This window comes from Serpula lacrymans, assembly GCF_000218685.1.
Source record: "Serpula lacrymans var. lacrymans S7.9 unplaced genomic scaffold SERLAscaffold_5, whole genome shotgun sequence".
Classification (NCBI taxonomy): Eukaryota; Fungi; Basidiomycota; class Agaricomycetes; order Boletales; family Serpulaceae; genus Serpula; species Serpula lacrymans.
In genome coordinates this window covers 2,287,536-2,306,077 of record NW_006763294.1, presented here as the reverse complement: position 1 = coordinate 2,306,077, position 18,542 = coordinate 2,287,536, and the positions used below count along the sequence as shown (strand labels likewise).

Here is an 18,542-nt window from a genome sequence, read left to right as displayed (position 1 = left end):
CACAACCACTGGCATGAAAGAACTTCGTAAAATTCATTCGTATCCGTAAACTACAGTAGATGTCCATGCAGTACGAAGAGATTTATGATGTCAACATCTCCAGACTTGTGGGAAGCTGTCCATGAAAGTGTCCAGAGCAGAAAGTGGCAAGAATTTACCAGACGAAAAAGAGTACAAGTAATAGTGGATAGTCTATAAAATGTCGTGGATATGAATTGGAGAGATTGATACCATTAGAGATTATTGCAAAGCGAGCATTCAACGTAAATCCTGTTACGGAAGCCAGCAGCTAAATAATTCATGAGTTAGGACATACATCCTCATGCAGTAGTACAAGGGCGATACTCACGAAGGGCTATCAGCGCAGTGAAAACGATGATGACAAGAACATAGAAGAATCCATATTTGATAATCTGTAATATACTGTCAACGCATGCATCATCATGTAGGTAGAAAATAGCTTACTATCCAACGACGTAGCTTCTTCTGTTTGAGAGTGTAAAGGGGAGCACGGATTTGTTTGGAGGGACGCAGCCAGACTAAAAACTGTTGAATGGCAGCAAATACAGATCTTTTGAGAAAACTTACATAAGAGAGTGGCATGTAGGCGGTCGACGTAGGGGAGCAAGATCGGGGGTGTAAGCATGAAAAGTAAGAAATGACCCAGCAGAAGGTCTGAGCACCACAGCGATAGCTCGATGATCTTGACAATGAATTCTCGGGCAGGTTGCGACATGACATGGGAGCCAAGGCCACGACCGTACCATCGGCCTGTCCACCAGGCACGATTCGTCTCGTCGTGCTTGAACTCACGCGATAAGAACACCGCAATAAGTACCTTGTGAACGGCACGTTGTATTGCAATCACGGCTATCAGACCAAGTACGGCGTGTGATGCATTCCATGTCTCAAGGAACCACTATTCGAAGATGAGTAACACGATAAGATAAAGTAGGCATTGGAATAACTAACCAGGAATTCGAAAAAGCCAAGCATGCCGATGACTCCGAGGAGATGAGCAATAAATGCCATGACAGAACCAAACATAGGCCATTTCGGATCCACGATAGGCCCGACGAATATTGATATCACGAACAAAATCAGAAGAACAGCTGCGTTCCACACGATGGGTCCAAGTGAAACAACAGCGATACGAATCAGCGGGCTGGGTGGCAATCTTCCTGTGGAGTCCGGGAACGATTTCACGAACATGTAGGCAATGATGAACAAGATTGCCATCACAATTGGGAAGATAACCTCAGAAACAATGACAGCGCGCCATCCTGCACGAGGAACATCGCCAGATAGTTTTTCGGATGGAAGGCCTAACCTCTTCTTCTTGTATCCAGTGATCATAGTACGAGAGATACGGCAGTAGCCAATCCACGAGTTGTTATGAGATCGCGAATTACCACGAGACATCCAGCGCAAGAATTCCCTATTATATGTTTGCATAAGTAGCAACCCAAAGAAATATGACTTGATTACTTACCGATAGTCAATGATGAAATCAGCAAACGAAAATTGATGAGGGTTGAATAAGAAAGGAGCAACACAGAGCGCAAGAATGGATATCCAGAAGTAAATCAAGTATGGAGTCCACAGAGCCATTGTAACATATAACAGGCTAATCAAGGTCCTCATACCAAGATAAATACTCGGTCCGGCGAAGCGAGAGAACAGGATGCTGAAAGATATACGCGTCGTTGCGAAACCACGTCCCGTCGCAATGTAACGAGCACCACCGAAGGTCAAGTTACTGATGATAGAGTGCGTGTAGATCTGAGTTGAAAACACCTCGAAGACTGGGGAAAGTGACATGAACTGTTTGCCTAAGCGAATGATAGCTCTAGCCGTGCCACGCTCCACCAATTCTGCCAAAGTTATTAATAATCAGAATCGTAGAGATGAATGAAATCAATCTTGCTCCATACCTTGGATAAACAGAGGCAAGAAAGCTATCATAAACACCAAGAAAATACTAATGATACAACGATGTATCCAGTCGAACACAGGCACAAGGTTGTAACATCCTCCTTGATCAGGCAAAAAGCCACCAGTTGAGGTATACTGGCATATAGTGAGCGAAGAGTTGAGCGTTCCGAGGAAGACCACTGAAGACCAATTAATGCAAAGCTACTCAGTAACAAAGGAAAAACTTACTTGTAACTACGAAGCACTGAACGGCAAGGATGATGAGCATGTTGTTAATGTGGAAACCAGGGTGACCGTAGTAGAATGTCAGGAATCGATCAATTGGTAATTGAGTACCCAGATAGTAGTACTCTCTCGAAAGCATTTGTTCACCCATACCAGTCCCGATCTTCGTCTGGAAGTTCAAAATCGTACCAAAGCCAAGATCACGACCCTTTCCACACTGATAGTACTCGGTATGCTTGATACGAGCACCGCGACCGAAAGCATTCATACCAGCGTAAATATCCTCGTTCAGATGAAGACCTTTTTGAGCTTTTGAGATGCCTCCTCGTGTGTTCATGTATACGCCATTGAGGAAATCGGGATGGCCGTAATGGAGTTTCCCACCAATCCAAGCCCAGGCACGGGCAGACAAGGTTCCAAATGTCTGTTCTTTTCCAGCAGCAAGATCACCAAGGATACCAATATTTTCTGAGAAGATGTACTCGCGAGCACCGACGATAGCGACGGGAGCTTTCTTGAACTCTTTGTGCCCGTATTGTGCGTAAGGACTCTGCGTCGACACCGAATACTCTTCGAACTCGCCAAGAATGTTACGAATTTTCAGACACTCCTCGAGGTAATTGTCCTGGTTGGCATCGATGAGCTGTAGGTATTCGCCACGGTAGAAAATGATAGCGTGATTCTGGTTGTCTGACTTTCCGTCACCAAGGATAGGGTTTCCGGGTAGCTCGATGCGGAACTTAGGGCGACGACGACCGGTTTCTGGGATGAACTCGGAATGACCATCAATGAGAGCGGAGAACAATCTGGGGTCACCGCCCTCCTTCCGTGGAGCTTCCTCTTCAAGGTACGCGATCTGGAGATCCGGGTAAGCACGCAGAAGGAACTCAGCATTTTCGTGCTCCTCCTTGTTGAACTTCGAGTAACGTTGCATGGATACAACAAACTTGAACTTGCGTCGTGCCATGCGCTCGAGCTCACGCTCCAATTTGTCCGTGTTTCCGCCAAACTGTTGCACGACTTCGGGGTTCTCTACTCGGTAGAGTAGTTTGATCGCCTTGGAGTAATTCATCATACCAGATACCGTGCGATAAAGAGTCTGAGCGCGAAGGGAAGCCCAAATCCTTGTTCGAAGGGTGAATTCAGGTGCAGCACTCTTGAAACCAATGCAATAGAATGGAAGATCGTCCATCTTCGACTGGCCTTTCTCGTCTGTCCCGAATGGACTGGTACCATTGAACATAGCGGATTCCTCTGCGAGAATCTTGGTGTCCTTGACGAAGTTGTCCCACTCGACCGGGTGAAGCTGTTTCAAGTACTCCAAAAGGGTTACACGAGTGTTCTGATCCTCTTCACGAATAATTTCCCTCAACGACAACAAAATCTAGAGCGAACAACATCAGCCAACACATCACAAGACATGACTAAATTCCAGTACCTTCTCACTGTAATGCGGTGTCAAGACCGTGAACGTGGGCATAGCATCAACCGGAAGTGGCTCGGGTATGGCAGTCGTGAGTGACTGAGCGAAGAAAGATATACGACGCTCTGCTTCGCTGTTAGGAGGGAAGAATTCGCCCTTGAAGCCCTTGTCACTTTGCGAAATGAAGAACGGCGGCGCCCTAAGACTCCGCTTGCCTTCCTGACCAGCATCAATCTGATGATACAACAGCTTTTGCACGTGTTCGATAGATAGCAGATGCTCTCGATACATCGAGATGATGATCGCATTCCAAATTTGTGACACCAAGACCTGATACAAAGTGGTTCAGTTTGCGTACCATGTTACCGCCTGACTTGCTTACCTTGGGCTTATAATTGACTTCCATGTCCCGAGTTGCCAGCATTTTGGAAAATATCCGCTTAGGGAGACGAGTGTAGATGTCCTTCCATGGCGTCCATATAGACAAACCGAGCATGAATGACCGTATAATACTGAATACCGTGTTCCAGATGATGTACCATAGGAAAGTATCCAGGAAGAACAGAACAAGATCCATGATGTACATGATGGTCAGCGTGAAAGCGGCTTGATTGGTGCAGAGATCATTGCCAAAGTACTTGTCATTGCAGCCTTGTATCTTCATTCCGACCATGACCTGGATAGGTTGACGGAAAGACAGAGTCAAGAAGAAGTAAGACTCGGTCGCCTTGCAGCCGAACACGAGGAACCAAAGACCAATTGACGCCAGTCGAGCCTGCCGATGTAAACCAGGGTAACTCGCAGTAAACGTTTGGCTGGCCAGGTATTTCCTAGACTTTCCAGCCACTCGGTCTCCGAACATCCGACCGGAAGGCATTATAGCAAATAACAATGTAGCGACGACCGCTATGAAAAACTGGACAATGCCAAGAATAAGTGCCAAAGAGCCGCCAGGCGATGCACTCTCGGCGATGGCAATGTAAAATGTGGGACCACATGTCAATGCGAGCGTGATGAATAAAAATAGAAGGCGACGAGAAAGATGGGACGTGTTATTCCAGGTTGTTGGGATGTACGAAAATTCCACGAGCGTGGCGAGGATCATGATAATAGATGCCACAGCCCCACCGAGCGCTGTTGTAGACCATGAGAGTGCCGTCGAATTTACCACTGTATTGTCTGGCCTGATAATTTCATAAACCGAAGGCGAGTTATACGCAGTGTAAAACCAGTAGAGAGATACGTGGATAACCCAGATTCGATTGAAGTTGACCAGAAGATGGCCGAAAGACCGTTTCTCGTAATATGTTTTGAAGAAAGCTTTATTCCATTCAACCCGGTCAAACTTCATGAATCGCTGAGAGGGAGGAAGATCCACAAGTCTCGACTGAACACCAATTTATTAGTGTCAAGCATGCTTTTCCAAATACGAAGGAACTACTCACTTTATCAGTGAGTACAATGCGAGCAATACCCTCGGGATACCAGAACAACTGGTTGACATCATCATAACCAATGATTTCTGCATGATCTCTTTCTCTCCGCACGAACCGACCATCGATGACTTCATATCCTTGATCTCGAATAAAGCGGTAAAGAGGTTTCACCACAGAACGAAGATAAAGACCTTCTGGGACAGAATCAACCCTACTTTGGCATTCGGGCGAGCGATAGTAATCATCGGCGCATTTGAAGATAAAGCATAGGCACTCAGGGACGAAGCGAACTTGGGCTGCCTCACCCCATAGTAGGAGATAAAGCGCAATCTGCCTCAGCCTGTCGTACTGACTCATGTTGTTCATTGCTTGACGCCATCTTTCCATCGCAGTCTGAAGCGACTTTTCGTTTGCGGTGCGAGGACCGCCTTTGCGCTTAACTGATTTCAATCGCTGGATGCCGGGATTTTGGGCATGGCCTACAGCATCATCAAGGTCCAGTTGAGCGGCAAAATACCATTTACGGTAGTTGGCGTGTTCGCCACCGATATAGTCTGCATGAAGCGTAAGCAATGCCTGATTTGGTGACATACGTGATGCTCGACTGTCAAGCAATTGCATCAGGAAGTCGAACTTGAAAAAGATGAGTTAGAGCGATAGTATCTATGCAGTGATTAAATGAGAAGCTTCCTTACCATATTACGCATGGAGTCTCGTTGGAAACCGAATTTTTGTGTAAGGTCCAAAAAGATGTCTTCGATTTCCTCTTTTGAAAGAGGAATTTGACGCTCTACGGTCCAAGCTGGGTACGATTCACGAGCACCAGGGGGGCCACTATATTCGGCATACGTTGTAGCAACCGAGTCCGACATGCCTACACGGGAGGCACCCAGAGACTCTGCAGAAGGATGATAACGCTGTCCGTAGACGTCGACATCTGAATCTGTGTCTGGATGGGCTTGCGAAGAAGATGTATGAGCATGAGAAAGGGAGTGAGAGTGGGCTCCACATACTGTAAGGATCGTAAGGGCTGTTGTCGAAATAGCGGTCGTCGTTTAGTCCATTATTACTACTGTCTGAGGCATAGGTGTCTCTGCGTCCATACGAGTCTACATTGTCTGAATCGTTGTCATATGCGTATCTGCGAGGAACAGCGGCAGCAGAGCTGAAAGGATCATTGGGATCACCTGTTGGGGACGAGGAATGGGGATACATGGGGCCTCTTCTCTTTGGCCTGAGCCAACAGGTAATGGTGGAAGTCTAAAGACAAGCAAGAAGAGACCTCGAGGTTGGTCGTCGTTGGCGGAGATGACGAAGGGGCGAGGTTTGAAAGAGTCGTGGGCTGCGACTCCCGTGCTGTGTATTGCCACCGGGCTTTCCCAGGACACACCTCGTGGGCGCGGTCTCACAGACCGCAAACCGGTTTGGTTCACAAAGCCCAGACTCCGCGAAAAAGTCTCATGCCCTTGCAAAACAGACTTCATATCCATATACCACTCACTATACTAGCACGATATGTACATTAATCACTTCACCACCACTGCGCATGCATACCTGCAAACACCCCAGCACTATACCCCCCTCCTTCCTCCGCAGCACCTCCAAGCTTCTCGCGAGCACCCAAGACAAACCACATGAGCCTGCTTGCCCCATATACCGTCATCACGCCGAGCTCATCGACGAAAAAGCGGCAATCCGGCGGACCATATTCACCACGGTAGCTTTGCTTCCGTGTTCCGATCCCTATGTCCAAAATGTCATCAGTCCCTATGTCAAATATAGATCGTAGGCTCCAAATCGACGTGCCAACGTACAGGAGTAGAAGTTATCGTACCGTGGCACGATGTAGTACACTTATCGTGTGGCTTTACCACGAACCAGCGCACGCCTTATCTTTGTCCGAACCAGTGTCGAAATATCGCATACGCCAAACCACCAAGGACAACGACAATAGTTGCCACCGTTTTCGAACCCACAACACTGGTTTCTTGCTCCACCTGAGAGTCATCGTAAACGTTGTAGGGGTGAGTAAAACAAAAATACCCCATCCCAAAAGGATAGGCACCTACCACGTTAGTAAAAGGGGACAAAATTGGTATCGTGAAGTGGGAAGGGGAAGGCCACCAAGAGGCAGACGCGGAAACGTGACTAGCTGATTTCATCATCATATATGTGACCAGACCAGCTAGTATCATGATGCACGCTATGAGAGCAACCTAAACATGTACCTTCGTGATATAGATCAAATGGATATGACCTAAACTTGGACTTACTACACATTTCTCAAGTTTGTCTTGTCTGGTCTCGTGAGCCCGCACCAAAAGTGCTATTTCTCGCTGCACGAAGCCCAGGTTGGTTGTCGGTGAGAGAAACAGCATGTGAGTAGAGCACATGAACTCACCGAGCGCTTTGATTCTTCCGAGAATTTGAGACTTGCTAGCTCACGTTGGTGTGAAGCCCGTGCGGTTAGCATAGTTTCCGCTGTCAGAGCTCTTGCAGCCCAGTATTGCTCGACGTAAGTTCGTGGCTTCATCGACGCCGGGGAACTTGCAGCATTCCAGACCTCTGCGATATTTTTGCTAGGCACGAGATCCATGACAATAGCACTAGAGCTTGGAATAGATGGCTGAGTTGTGGCCGTCGATCCACTTCTATATGTATAAGCATTTTGGTTTCCATTGTATATTGCGGTCGTAGTAGGAGAACTGGGGTGTCTACTCGAGCCACTGAGCGGTTGAGCTGAGCTAGCCACCGACTGTTGCTTCTTGAGCTTGTTCATCCACGGTTCGATATTCACTGAACTATCTGGTACTTCTAGGTGAACTGGTTGAATTTACTTCTTCTAAGGTGCCCGAAGTAGTATACGCACTGGAGCTAGTGTCAGTGATAATGAGATACGAACCGCATTGAAGACATTCGCACGTTGAACTCGAACAAACTTGACCAAACCAAACCGTTGCACCGTTCTTGCTGCTACTATGCTACATCATTAACATTGTACTTCTACAGCACTTTCCAATGCTCCAAGCACATGCCTCGGCGACATGGATGCATCCGGGGGTCGTTGATATGTAATCCAGGACTACATCGCGGAAGAAATGGCCGTCCATCTATGCAGGACATTAGTCTCGAGCCAGCCGTTTTGGGAAGGCGCGGGATAAGCCGCGCTGAGAGGTTCCCAAAACGTCTGGAGACTTTCGTCTTAGGACGAGTGCATCGAGTCACAGTGTCACAGACACTCGACTCTTTTAGGCAACGATTGCCGCTTTTAGACTACGATTATCATGATGTAATTATGCTTAGTAGTACAGAAATCAGAAAATATTGACGAGTCCCATATTCAATGATCATTCAATTATTCGTCACTCTCCATGCTTCATTAAATGGTCACTGTCCCTACAGAATATCTATCCCATGAAGCCATCAAAAAGAAATCCTATACCAACCTTGTAGAGGCTTGTCAGAAAGCTGAAGCAGCAGGCCAAGAAGCAGACTTACAAGAATCACTTCGAAATTTTGTCCGCCAACAATGCAATGGCCGCACCCCCTATTCATGGCAAGTGGACGCTGCTGAGGCCTTTACTTTGGGACTCGACTGCACCATTATTGCTGGCACAGGATCTGGAAAGACTTTGGCTTATGCCATGCCATCCTTCATACAGAAGGATGGCATGACAGTCGTTATATCGCCGTTGAAAACTATAGAAGAGGAACAGGCCGATCAGTTTCGTGCATGGGGCATACAGTCAGTTGCAGTAAATGGAGACACATATAATCAAGACTTACACAATGTAAGTCTATTTCTTGAGTCTCTATGTTGCTTTAAACTCGTCGGCATGTGTAGGAGCTCGAGGACCTTAAATATCAAATATTGTTAGCATCACCAGAATTGACAATTGAAAACCCCCAATTCAATGCATTGTTGTGCTCACCTGCTTTTCAGAAACGTGTACTTGGATACATAGTTGATGAAGCCCACTGTATCTCACAGTGGGGAGGTGACTTTTGGCCAGTGTATGCTAAATTAGATAGGCTCCGTTCATTTGTGCCTCTAGGCACACCTATATATGCAACGTCAGCTACAATGTCCCCTGCTGTCTTGGCCGAGGTTCAAAAAACACTGCACATTAGCACATCAAAATCCTTTCATTTGAACTTGGGAAACAACCGACCTAATGTAACGCAGGAGCTTTGCATCATCGCTGGCTCCACAGACTATTCGGCCCTTGATTTCATTGTCAAAGATGCACAGGCTGCCAATGAAATACCACGGGCACTCATCTTTGTTAACACTGTTAGTCAGTCCCAGGCTGGCTTTCGGAGACTCCATGGAATTGTATCTGACCAACTAAAGAGTCAAATCAGTTATTTGAATGCCAGGCGCTCGCCACGCACCAGGAAAACTGTCTTGCGTGACTTTTGTGAAGGAAAAATAAGGGTTATGTTTGTGACCAAAATAGGTGGCATGGTTAGCATTCGGAGCAATTTAATAAGCTTGCTTTGTCTAATAATTAAACAGGGACTCGACATACCAGATGTCGAGGTGGTGATCCAATTTGGAGTCCCATCATCACTGTCAGTATGGCTCCAAAGAGCAGGCCGAGCTGTCCGCAACTTCAGTCTTCAAGGACGTGCTATAATGATGGTTGAAGTGTCAGTGCTTCAACGCGTTAGTAAAAAAAAGAAAGGCAGAACTGGAGAAGAGAACTTAGAGTCAGAAGATGAGCTTGAAGACTCAGACCACGAGATTGGAATACAGAAAGATCCAACGTACTGCAAGAAAATAGAAGAGCCTCTTCGAGCCTGGATTGAAACCACAGGTTGTCGGCGTGATATTGCAGATGCATTTTACAATAATCCACCCAGCCGTACACGTAGGTTGCACATTTTCTGTGGCAGCGTGAGATTCTGATGTTTGAACCTAGCACCTACCGGCGTCTGCTGTGACAACTGCGACAGAACTGCGACGGGCCTTATGCCCTCCAATATTATTTTACCTCCACTCAGTCCTGCTCACACATCCTCCAAAACTAGCGACAAGGAGCAGGAAGACACACCTACCCATGAACAGAATGCAATGGGCAAGCGTGTGATGAAAACTGCTGATCAGAATTCCCCACTCACTCAACGCACAGGCCAACATCTCCAAACCATCAAGGATGCTCTGGACCATTGGCGTGTGACGATCCGCCAGCGTGACTATCCCCACTGCTCATTTACTGGCCTCGCCCTTCTCCCCGATCTCACTCCAAAATCAATAGCCTCTAATTGTTTGTGGAAAACGATCAATAATCTTTGCGGATCTCTCGGGGCCTCATAGCCATTAGTTGATGTATATGGTGGTGAGGTTCTGGACTTGGTGAGGCAGTTGGACGACAAAGTGCGAGAGTCTTGTGAAGGGGCCAAAGTCGAGAAACGCCAAGCAAAGAAGCTTGCAAGGGAGGCCGTGAAAGAGGAGAAGAAGGCTATAGGAAGGGAGCTGAAAGTGCAGAAACGAAGCTCACACCGAGTCCGCAATTCCAGCGCAAGTGGTAAAGAAAATGTACCACTGCCTGGTACCTCAGAGTAAGTTATTTCTTCACTTACCGGCTGATACCACTGATACTCTTTCTTGTAAGGTTCCAAGTAAATGTCAACACACCCTTAGTCCCGCTAGACGCAACTCAAACTTTGTATGCCACCTGGACCTTAACGCCTTCATCCTCCACTGCTGTGCCGTTGTTTTCGCCTTTCACTCCCTCATTTTTTGCCAGTTCTTTTCAGCCCAATACGGAGACCTACAAGGGCTAGCAGGAGGTGCAATACCTTGGACTATAGTACTGTATATAGAACAAGTGATTATATATATTTATCTTTTATCCTCTTGTTCGAGAGTGCTGCTCCCCTTGAGATGATATACTAAGGACTCACTTTATCCTCCGTGGGTCAGGTAATACATTCTGGTATATCTCTCAGTACCGCTTACCTCAAGCCTCGAGTTGTTCACCCTCCCATGCTACTGACAGACAATACACTCATGGACTTCCTTCATCCTCCGTGGGTCAGGTAATACGTTCTGGCATTCGTTATAGTACATTTGTCACTACCCTACCATATCTCCTGTGTTGCCCGAACATAACTTCTATTATTCCACCATCTTGCCAATGTCCCTTTTGTGAGTATGTTGAAAGATCCTTTTGTCACAACATCCATAGTCCCATCTGCTTTAGTCTTCACCTCTCGTCCATCCTGCTGTGTGTGAATATTTGAGGCAATGTATGCATTATGCAGGATCTCGATATCATTCTCCTTGAGTGGGTCAGAGTGGTGTAGGCCTCGTCAAAGCGTCCGAATTTGAAGTTCTGTATGCTTGTGCACAGCTCTGAGTGCGGGAATGGCTGGGGAAGTTTTCTTCATAAGAGCCCAAGATGCATTTGGGCCACCAGTTCCAAATGTAACCTTTGTGTCCTTGATATTATGTTCCTGCCCTTTGTCTATAGGCAGAAATCCGAGGGGGTGGCCGGTCGTGTTCATCAACCAGCAACTGTGAAGAACAAAGTCTCTGTCAAGTACAAGTTAGTAAATTCCAACAAAATGCGAGAGAACTGTACTTTAGTTCTGGTGGCCATTTGTGCTGCAGACATTGTAGTAGCTCTAGCACTTCAATAGTATACCTTTTGTTATTACCTCCCGCAAAACGATACAAAAGATGGGGCAGAGTCTCCTCCATTATTCCCACATCACCGCATTCCATGGCCCTCTCTAAATCTATATACCTCAACACATCACAATTCCACAGGATGCTCTGACGCAAGACTTCGTCCTGTGTGTTTTTGCTTTGCAGGTGAATGGCCTCTAAGGCAGTACTAGATGCGAGTGTCTTCAAAATTTCTTCTGCAAGATGGACAAGTTGGCCTGGGGATTTGCAACGGAGATGTGCCAGGGTCTCTACTTCACCCACAACTGTCCAACATGCGCAAAAGTGTGTTTCAGCAACTTGAGTGATTGCATCGTGCAGATTCTGATGGAAAGGCCCTCGGGTTTGCACAAAACCCAGTCCTTTTCTTTCGAGCAAAGTGAAAGTATGCATAAGGCCCCGGCCAGCTGTAGTCCCTAAGTACTGCTTGTGCCGTGAGTTAGCAAATGCCATCTGTAAATGAAACCACCCAAAGATGGGTACGAGCCAGTCCAAACGGTCAAAGGAATTGTGATCCTGAGCACAGAACCTAAAAAGTCCTCGTAGCCGCTCCACTGTTAGCTGGTCACCAACCCATGGGATTACTCGTTCAAGACCAGTCTTCTTTTGTTTGTCAAGAGAGTCCAGCCGAAGCTGGGAAAGCCACTTGCCCAAAAGCATCTCATTGCCTTCGTAGCTGGCTTCTTCAATATGTACTGTTCCCAGCATGTACTGCTTTGTGATATATTGTTGGCCTGATGGTAGTCTTTGGACAGGAGCAGATGGGTTGAACACTGAATCATTACAGTGTTGATATGTTTCAAAAGAAAATTCCGGTGAAGTAATGAGCCACTGAAGAACATGGTAGAGATCACGGGAATAACGAGAAGAGGCTGCAGCCTGTTCAAGGAGTAGGATGCCTTGCACTGTGAGTGGAACCTTCCGTCCAGCTGCTCAATACTCCTGTAGTGTACGGTTGCAGAGTGGTTTAATTGGAGGAGCGCCTGGTTGTAAAAATACGGTAGCTGCAGTTCCCGAATCAAAATGGCTTTTGTTGTCAACTCGCTGTGAAAAGACACGAAAGGGAATATTAAGGTTGTTGTGAGATATCACAAAGGGATGGATGTGGATTATTTTACAGAGTTCATCCATCTTGTTCTTAGAAATAGAACTGATGGCCCGGACAGACCATTTATGGCTCATGGTCAGGCAAAATGTCCGTAGGAGGTCGAGGCTTTTTGCAGAGATGCCTTGAGACTTAAGGAATGTTGTCAACATTTTTGGCCAGTGGCTGTGATGATGAGAGCGCGAGAACATGATCTGAAATGTAATAGAAATATTGACCTGGTGATTGGGAATTCAGTGTTAGTAATAGCTTTGGATGATTGTACTACGCACCAAGTCAGGATTCTTCAAAGTGTTTTGTTTCTCTTGTGCAGCTGTTTTGTTGAGTCGCTGAAGCAAGGCTCAGAATTTTGGGGTGCCTCCAAAACCAGGACTACACAGTTTCAACAATATGTCTTCAATGTAAAGGCTTGTCAGGCCTTCTTCCGAAACATCCTCTGGGGGACAATAGCACATGTCCTTGATGGATTCCAGCTCAGCCTCGAGTATGTCTGCAACACATGACAAGGAAAATTCTTCGAGCACCAGTTGTGCTCCATGAGCAAGGGAATTGCGAGTCCCTTTTGTGTGTGGGGGTTTGTGCCACCACTTTAAAATCCCTGGAAGCTCAGCACTGACCATCAACGAAGTCCTTGCATACCAGATTTTTGTGTCAATGATAGACTCGTGATCATCCCAACTAAGTAAATCCAAAAATAATGGTAAGTCAAGGCCTACTGAATTCATGTAGTCCAGGATAGCTCGAACTTTGGCTGCGGGACTTCCTGTTAGGTTCTCCTTTAAACGGTGAGTGTTGGCAAGTTGAATGGGGGATGATGTGTATGAAGGGAACTCCGAGCTGTTGCTATCTGCCAGTGGATCATAATCTGGCTCAAACAAACCATCAGCAATGAAAGGATTGTAGTCAGTATCCTCATTGACATCTGAGAAGCTGAGGGAGTCATCGGATGTTTGGTCTTCACTCATGTTATCCAGCATTGATCACAAAATGCAACTCGGAGAAACTGTATAAGTATGTACAAGGACCGACAGATAAGATAAGATAATCAAATGATAGAGGCAATAAGTCCCGGTGTGACACGATGCACTTGTCGCCCATCAAATGTCTCCAGACGTTTGGGAAGTGGCTCCAGCACGGTTTATTCCGCGCCTTCCCAAAATGGCTGGCTCGAGACTAACACTAAGGCCACATATGCCGGATTGAAGCACCGATCTGGCAGAGGAAAGCCTCAAAAAATGACGAAGTCCCACTGCTAAGAAATAATAGTAGAATAGTAGGCATTGCTTTCATGCTTGACTCAAAATCAAAACAACAGTTTCACCAGATTCAAAGTATATTTAACTACAAAACATAGTACGGTTGACCCAACTCATTATAATATGTAATTGTCACACCATTTTCATCAGTTGGGGGAGGTAAAACACGCTCAGAGATATTGAAGTTATATGAGGGCCCAGGAGTACTACAGCCTGGGCCAGAGAAACTGTTGTAAAATGTGGGGTCAGGAAATTGCGATTGTGTGGCCAAAAAATATGGAGTCTGGACAGACTGGGGGGAAAACGCAGTAGATGAGTTGACACTAGAATATAAGGGTGATTGGGATGATTGTCCGGAGTGACTAGAACCCTCAGGGGCCTGAACACGATGGCCAAAAAGGCCAGCAAACCGGGGGTTATCCGCTAACTCCTTATGTCCTTGAAGGTGAGACTTGATCCTTTCAATGAGGGCTTTGACTGTCCCATCAATTGGTAAACCAAGAGCACCGGCTATAACAATGAGGTCCTCCTTGCGCTTGTAAGATGCAAGAGATCTGTGTTACAATAACACAATTTTCGGACCTTTCCTTCTTTTTCATTCTCCGCTTTAACCTTGTACACTTTAGCTTTCACACATGGTGCCACACGGCACTTCCCCTTTTGTTCAAACTCCTCTTTCTCGCGCCGCATTGCCTTCTTCTTATTTCAGATACAACTCTCTCACACAGTGGAGCTGGTCATGCGGGCTAGGCCCCATGACATCATCAGCCACTGACTTTATCAACTGTACAGTACATAAGTACAAACACTCTGTATTAGTATATATACCCCAAGAAATCCAGGAGACTCCTTAGCGAGTCCTCCTGTTGTATACCAACAAACTCTCTGCAGCTTAAGGGGTAGCCACTCCCTCAACATCTTCTTTATAGTGTGTTCTTGTGTGTGCCAGAGTAACTAACTCTTGGTCGTTACAATCTGTCAAAGACTTTCATCACAGTCTCTATTGTTATTCATGTGTTATGAGCGGTGTTTTCTTGCTGCTTACTTGCCTCATTTTCTGTGTCTATGTGGGCTTTCTCCTTCCGCTCGATCTCCTGCTGTTCGAACACGGCCTTTAATTCAGGATGAGTGAGAAACTGGGCAGTCGGCATATACTATCAAAACATCGGTCACTCATTTTGCCTGGTTGAAGTGTGGGTGGGTAGTTTTTGAGCTGGAGAAGGTTCATCCCCTTGCGTTGCCCATGTTCATTGCTGTCCCATTCACTTGGGTACACTTATCTTTCATCCATTGTCTTCGCTACAGCTACAGCTACCACACACTGCCTGGGACTCACTTGTTCCAAATTGGAACTACTCCCCTCCCTCCCTCGTTTGACCAGGTAGTCCAGTACAACCAGTCCATTGGTAAGGCCATGGAACCGTCAGATTTGGACTAGGTGGTGGACCGGTGGCTCCAGTTTCTTTTTTTTCAGCAGAACATTCATTTACAGTGCGATTATTTTTGATTTTTGAATCATTTTTATGGACCCATATTTTTTTAGAATGCCTGACTGACAATAAAGGAACTGTGTTGATACTGATAGTGTTTTGCCTTGCCCTTTTTTTTACTGCATCTTCCCATGACATCATGATTCTCCTGCTCTCTTTTTGCTATTGGACTTTACTTTATGGCTGTACAAACCTGTGACATTACTCACAGCATTCATTGTTCTATCCCTTTCTTTTCCTTTCTTTGACGATCTTATCCTGTACTACCTACGCAGGATTTGTCAGCGTACATTCCTTCCTTCATGTTCTTTCTCATTCTTTTTGCACAGCTATACTGTGTATAGCCTACATTTTTTTTACTATATAAACCCCTGTCTTTTACCTTGTAAAAAAACAAGAACTCAAATCCAGACTGTTCTAGGAGGCAAAGCCCATACACAAGTTCCGTGGAATCTGGGAGGATTGTGTGTTAGTTTGTTTTGTGTGTGGTTTTCTAACAGCAGTTCTCATCATTGACAGTGGCTGTAATTTATGAGTGGTTTTTGATGGGAGGCGATAGATAATGATGCTGTGTTTATAAGCTAGAGCTTGAAGGACAGGTTGCTCATGCGAGTCATGGCCATACAAAGTAAGAACAACCGACCTGTCATCAATGCGGCAAACTTGGGACTCAGGGATAAATGTCTTGTTGAACCACTCCTCACATATTCCACGGTTTGTCCAGCCAGTTTTTGTATGGGATATACTGGAAGAGGAGGTTAGTAAAATGATATGGGCAGAGGATTGGAGAAAACAGACCTTCCTATGACCTCGACGGCACTTAAATCAGGCAGTGGCCCCTCCTTCAACACGGAACCAGGCCTCATCAACACTCCAGCAGCGCTAATGCACTCTATCACCGTAACAAGCTCCAAATTGTTGTCTGAGATGCGGTATGATCCCTTCTGCTTCCTATTATAAAAGTACTTTGTCCCGTCTCCTTTCCTGCCTCCTCCCATTTGAATCCCCTTCTCGTCCATGTTCCAGTCATGTTCCGGAGGAATCCCACCATACATATCATTCAACTGTTTTCGCTGTGCAAAGTAGTCAGCCACTACTGTCTGGTTGAAGTTCTTCGCTCTCTTCGGGTCCAGTTTCTGCGGCTTTCGGAGAACAAGTGATGGATTATGGCTAATCAACCTGTAGTGCCAATGTTTTCCAGGGATTTTTCCCAACATATCATGCACACACGACCAAAGCTTCTTGGGATACATGGGGTTGGCCATGGTGTCATAGTGTTGTGTCCAATCGAGCAAAACCGATTCTTCTGCTGCAGATAGGAGCTGTTTCTTTTCTTGACCTTGTTGGTATGTCTTGTGCACTCCTTTCGCTTGATCATGAAGTGTTTGACGGGCAACCTAAACTCCAGATCACATTCATCTGATCAATCAATCAGAAATCTAAGCACTCACATTTTTTAACCTTGCAGCCTCTGCATATAACTTGTAGAGCCCCCGTTTATAGCCCTCTATCGCTGCCTGTATCCTATTCTCGTATTCCAGGTCCTTCAACACTCAGTAGGGACATTTTGCTGCTATTTTTTGCTGACGGGCCATTGTAGGACTCTTGAAGTGTGTCAAACACGTTATTCGACAGCCTGTGGCGCACATACACCTGGGTCTGAATCTGACTTTCGGGAGCTTCCGCTCTATTGTTTGAGCGTTACATAGCTGTTACAGGTTGAAAAATGGCTTGAAAGAAGGGACAGAAGAATGGCTTGATATTTCGAGCTGAAAAAACTTCGGGAGGGATTTTTAAGGTCTTTCAATTCACTGGGTAAAATAACTAAAGTAAGTACTAAGTGCTATATGGTGTTTTCAGATAGTGTCCAAATTATACCTCAAATATGAACTGACTGGGAACAACAGTAACAAAGGGGACAGTGGTTGTTACAATTGACATACCAGTACCTACTCACACTTTACTTTTCGTACTTTACTTTTACTTTTTCCAAGTCACATGACCAGTCATGTGACCATTTACCTTACTTTTCATTTTCGGACCTTTCCTTTGATTTTCATTCTCCGCTTTAACCTTGGTAGTTTTCACACTGTGCCATGTGGCACTTCCCCTTTTAGTTCTAACTCCACCTTTCTCGCGCGGCACTGCCTTCATTCTTATTTTAGATACAAGTATCTCACACAGTGGAGCTGGTCACACGGGCTAGACCCCATGACATCAGCAGTCACTGCTTCTAGCAACTGTACAGTACATATGTACAAACAAACATGTATTCAGTATATATACCCCAATAGATCCAGGAGACTCCTCAGCGAGTCCTCCTGTTGTATACTAACTAACTCACTGAAACCTGAGGGGTGATCCCTCCTTCTCTCTTCTCTATAGTGTGTTCCTGTGTGCACCGGAGTAACTAACCTATTCCTGTACATGAAACATCCACACGCAGGATTCCAAAAAACTCTGACCTCCATGAGGTTTTTAGACATACTGGAGTTATAGTCTGGGATGAAGCACCAATGCAACACTGTCATGGGATTGAAGCATTGGATTGTACATTGCGGGGCATTTTGGATAATCAGCTTCCATTTGGAGGCATTATAATGGTCTTTGGAGGGGACTTCGACCAAACAATACCTGTTGTTCCAAGAGGGTCAAGGCAACACATTATTTCTGCCTCTCTTAGAAAGTCACAACTGTGGACAAATATCCATGTCTGCTATCTCACACAGAACATGCGCCTGGACCGTACTCCAGAAAGTGAAGCCTTTGCTAGCTGGCTCCTGGATGTTGGTGGTGGTTGTAGAATTGCAGGAGATGGAACTATTGAGCTTCCCGCCAACATGCTTATGCCAGAAAACACCATAGACTCATTAGTCAAAATGATGATATTAGTGACCTTAATTCAGAAATGCTCACAAAATTCCCTGGAGAAGAGTTAGCAGCTCTGTAAGTGGTTGGAGAGGGACATGAATATTATCCTGTGGAATTCTTGAACT

General features: G+C 45.8%; 5 protein-coding genes across 5 annotated transcripts; 1 reads left to right on the top strand and 4 right to left on the bottom strand.

Moving 5' to 3' along the window:
• Positions 1 to 9: 9 nt before the first annotated feature.
• On the bottom strand, positions 10 to 6,234 carry SERLADRAFT_360841 (glycosyltransferase family 48 protein; the record flags this gene model as incomplete). Its single annotated transcript, XM_007316887.1, has 13 exons — positions 10 to 289; positions 350 to 413; positions 466 to 539; positions 589 to 919; positions 973 to 1,438; positions 1,493 to 1,874; positions 1,935 to 2,114; positions 2,164 to 3,544; positions 3,599 to 3,913; positions 3,966 to 4,970; positions 5,029 to 5,652; positions 5,715 to 5,977; positions 6,033 to 6,234. The coding sequence occupies 13 exons, from the start codon at positions 6,232 to 6,234 to the stop codon at positions 234 to 236; spliced, it is 5,343 nt and encodes a 1,780-aa protein (XP_007316949.1).
• Positions 6,235 to 6,481: 247 nt separating this feature from the next.
• On the bottom strand, positions 6,482 to 8,234 carry SERLADRAFT_464176 (uncharacterized protein; the record flags this gene model as incomplete). Its single annotated transcript, XM_007316886.1, has 6 exons — positions 6,482 to 6,762; positions 6,834 to 7,016; positions 7,089 to 7,235; positions 7,293 to 7,355; positions 7,421 to 7,887; positions 7,942 to 8,234. The coding sequence occupies 4 exons, from the start codon at positions 7,796 to 7,798 to the stop codon at positions 6,909 to 6,911; spliced, it is 696 nt and encodes a 231-aa protein (XP_007316948.1).
• A 168-nt stretch (positions 8,235 to 8,402) lies between these two features.
• SERLADRAFT_436598 (uncharacterized protein) lies at positions 8,403 to 10,809 on the top strand (the record flags this gene model as incomplete). The annotated part of the gene is made up of 6 exons (XM_007316885.1): positions 8,403 to 8,810; positions 8,864 to 9,487; positions 9,539 to 9,893; positions 9,945 to 10,289; positions 10,347 to 10,584; positions 10,638 to 10,809. 6 exons carry the CDS (start codon positions 8,403 to 8,405, stop codon positions 10,807 to 10,809), a joined length of 2,142 nt encoding a protein of 713 aa, XP_007316947.1.
• A 528-nt stretch (positions 10,810 to 11,337) lies between these two features.
• SERLADRAFT_407431 (uncharacterized protein) lies at positions 11,338 to 13,765 on the bottom strand (the record flags this gene model as incomplete). Its single annotated transcript, XM_007316884.1, has 6 exons — positions 11,338 to 11,542; positions 11,673 to 12,468; positions 12,528 to 12,739; positions 12,864 to 12,994; positions 13,073 to 13,113; positions 13,177 to 13,765. The coding sequence occupies 6 exons, from the start codon at positions 13,763 to 13,765 to the stop codon at positions 11,338 to 11,340; spliced, it is 1,974 nt and encodes a 657-aa protein (XP_007316946.1).
• Positions 13,766 to 16,065: 2,300 nt separating this feature from the next.
• Positions 16,066 to 16,745, bottom strand: SERLADRAFT_337707 (uncharacterized protein; the record flags this gene model as incomplete). The annotated part of the gene is made up of 2 exons (XM_007316883.1): positions 16,066 to 16,348; positions 16,396 to 16,745. Coding segments are annotated over 2 exons (633 nt in total), but the record flags the coding sequence as incomplete, so codon positions are not given.
• Positions 16,746 to 18,542: the final 1,797 nt, after the last annotated feature.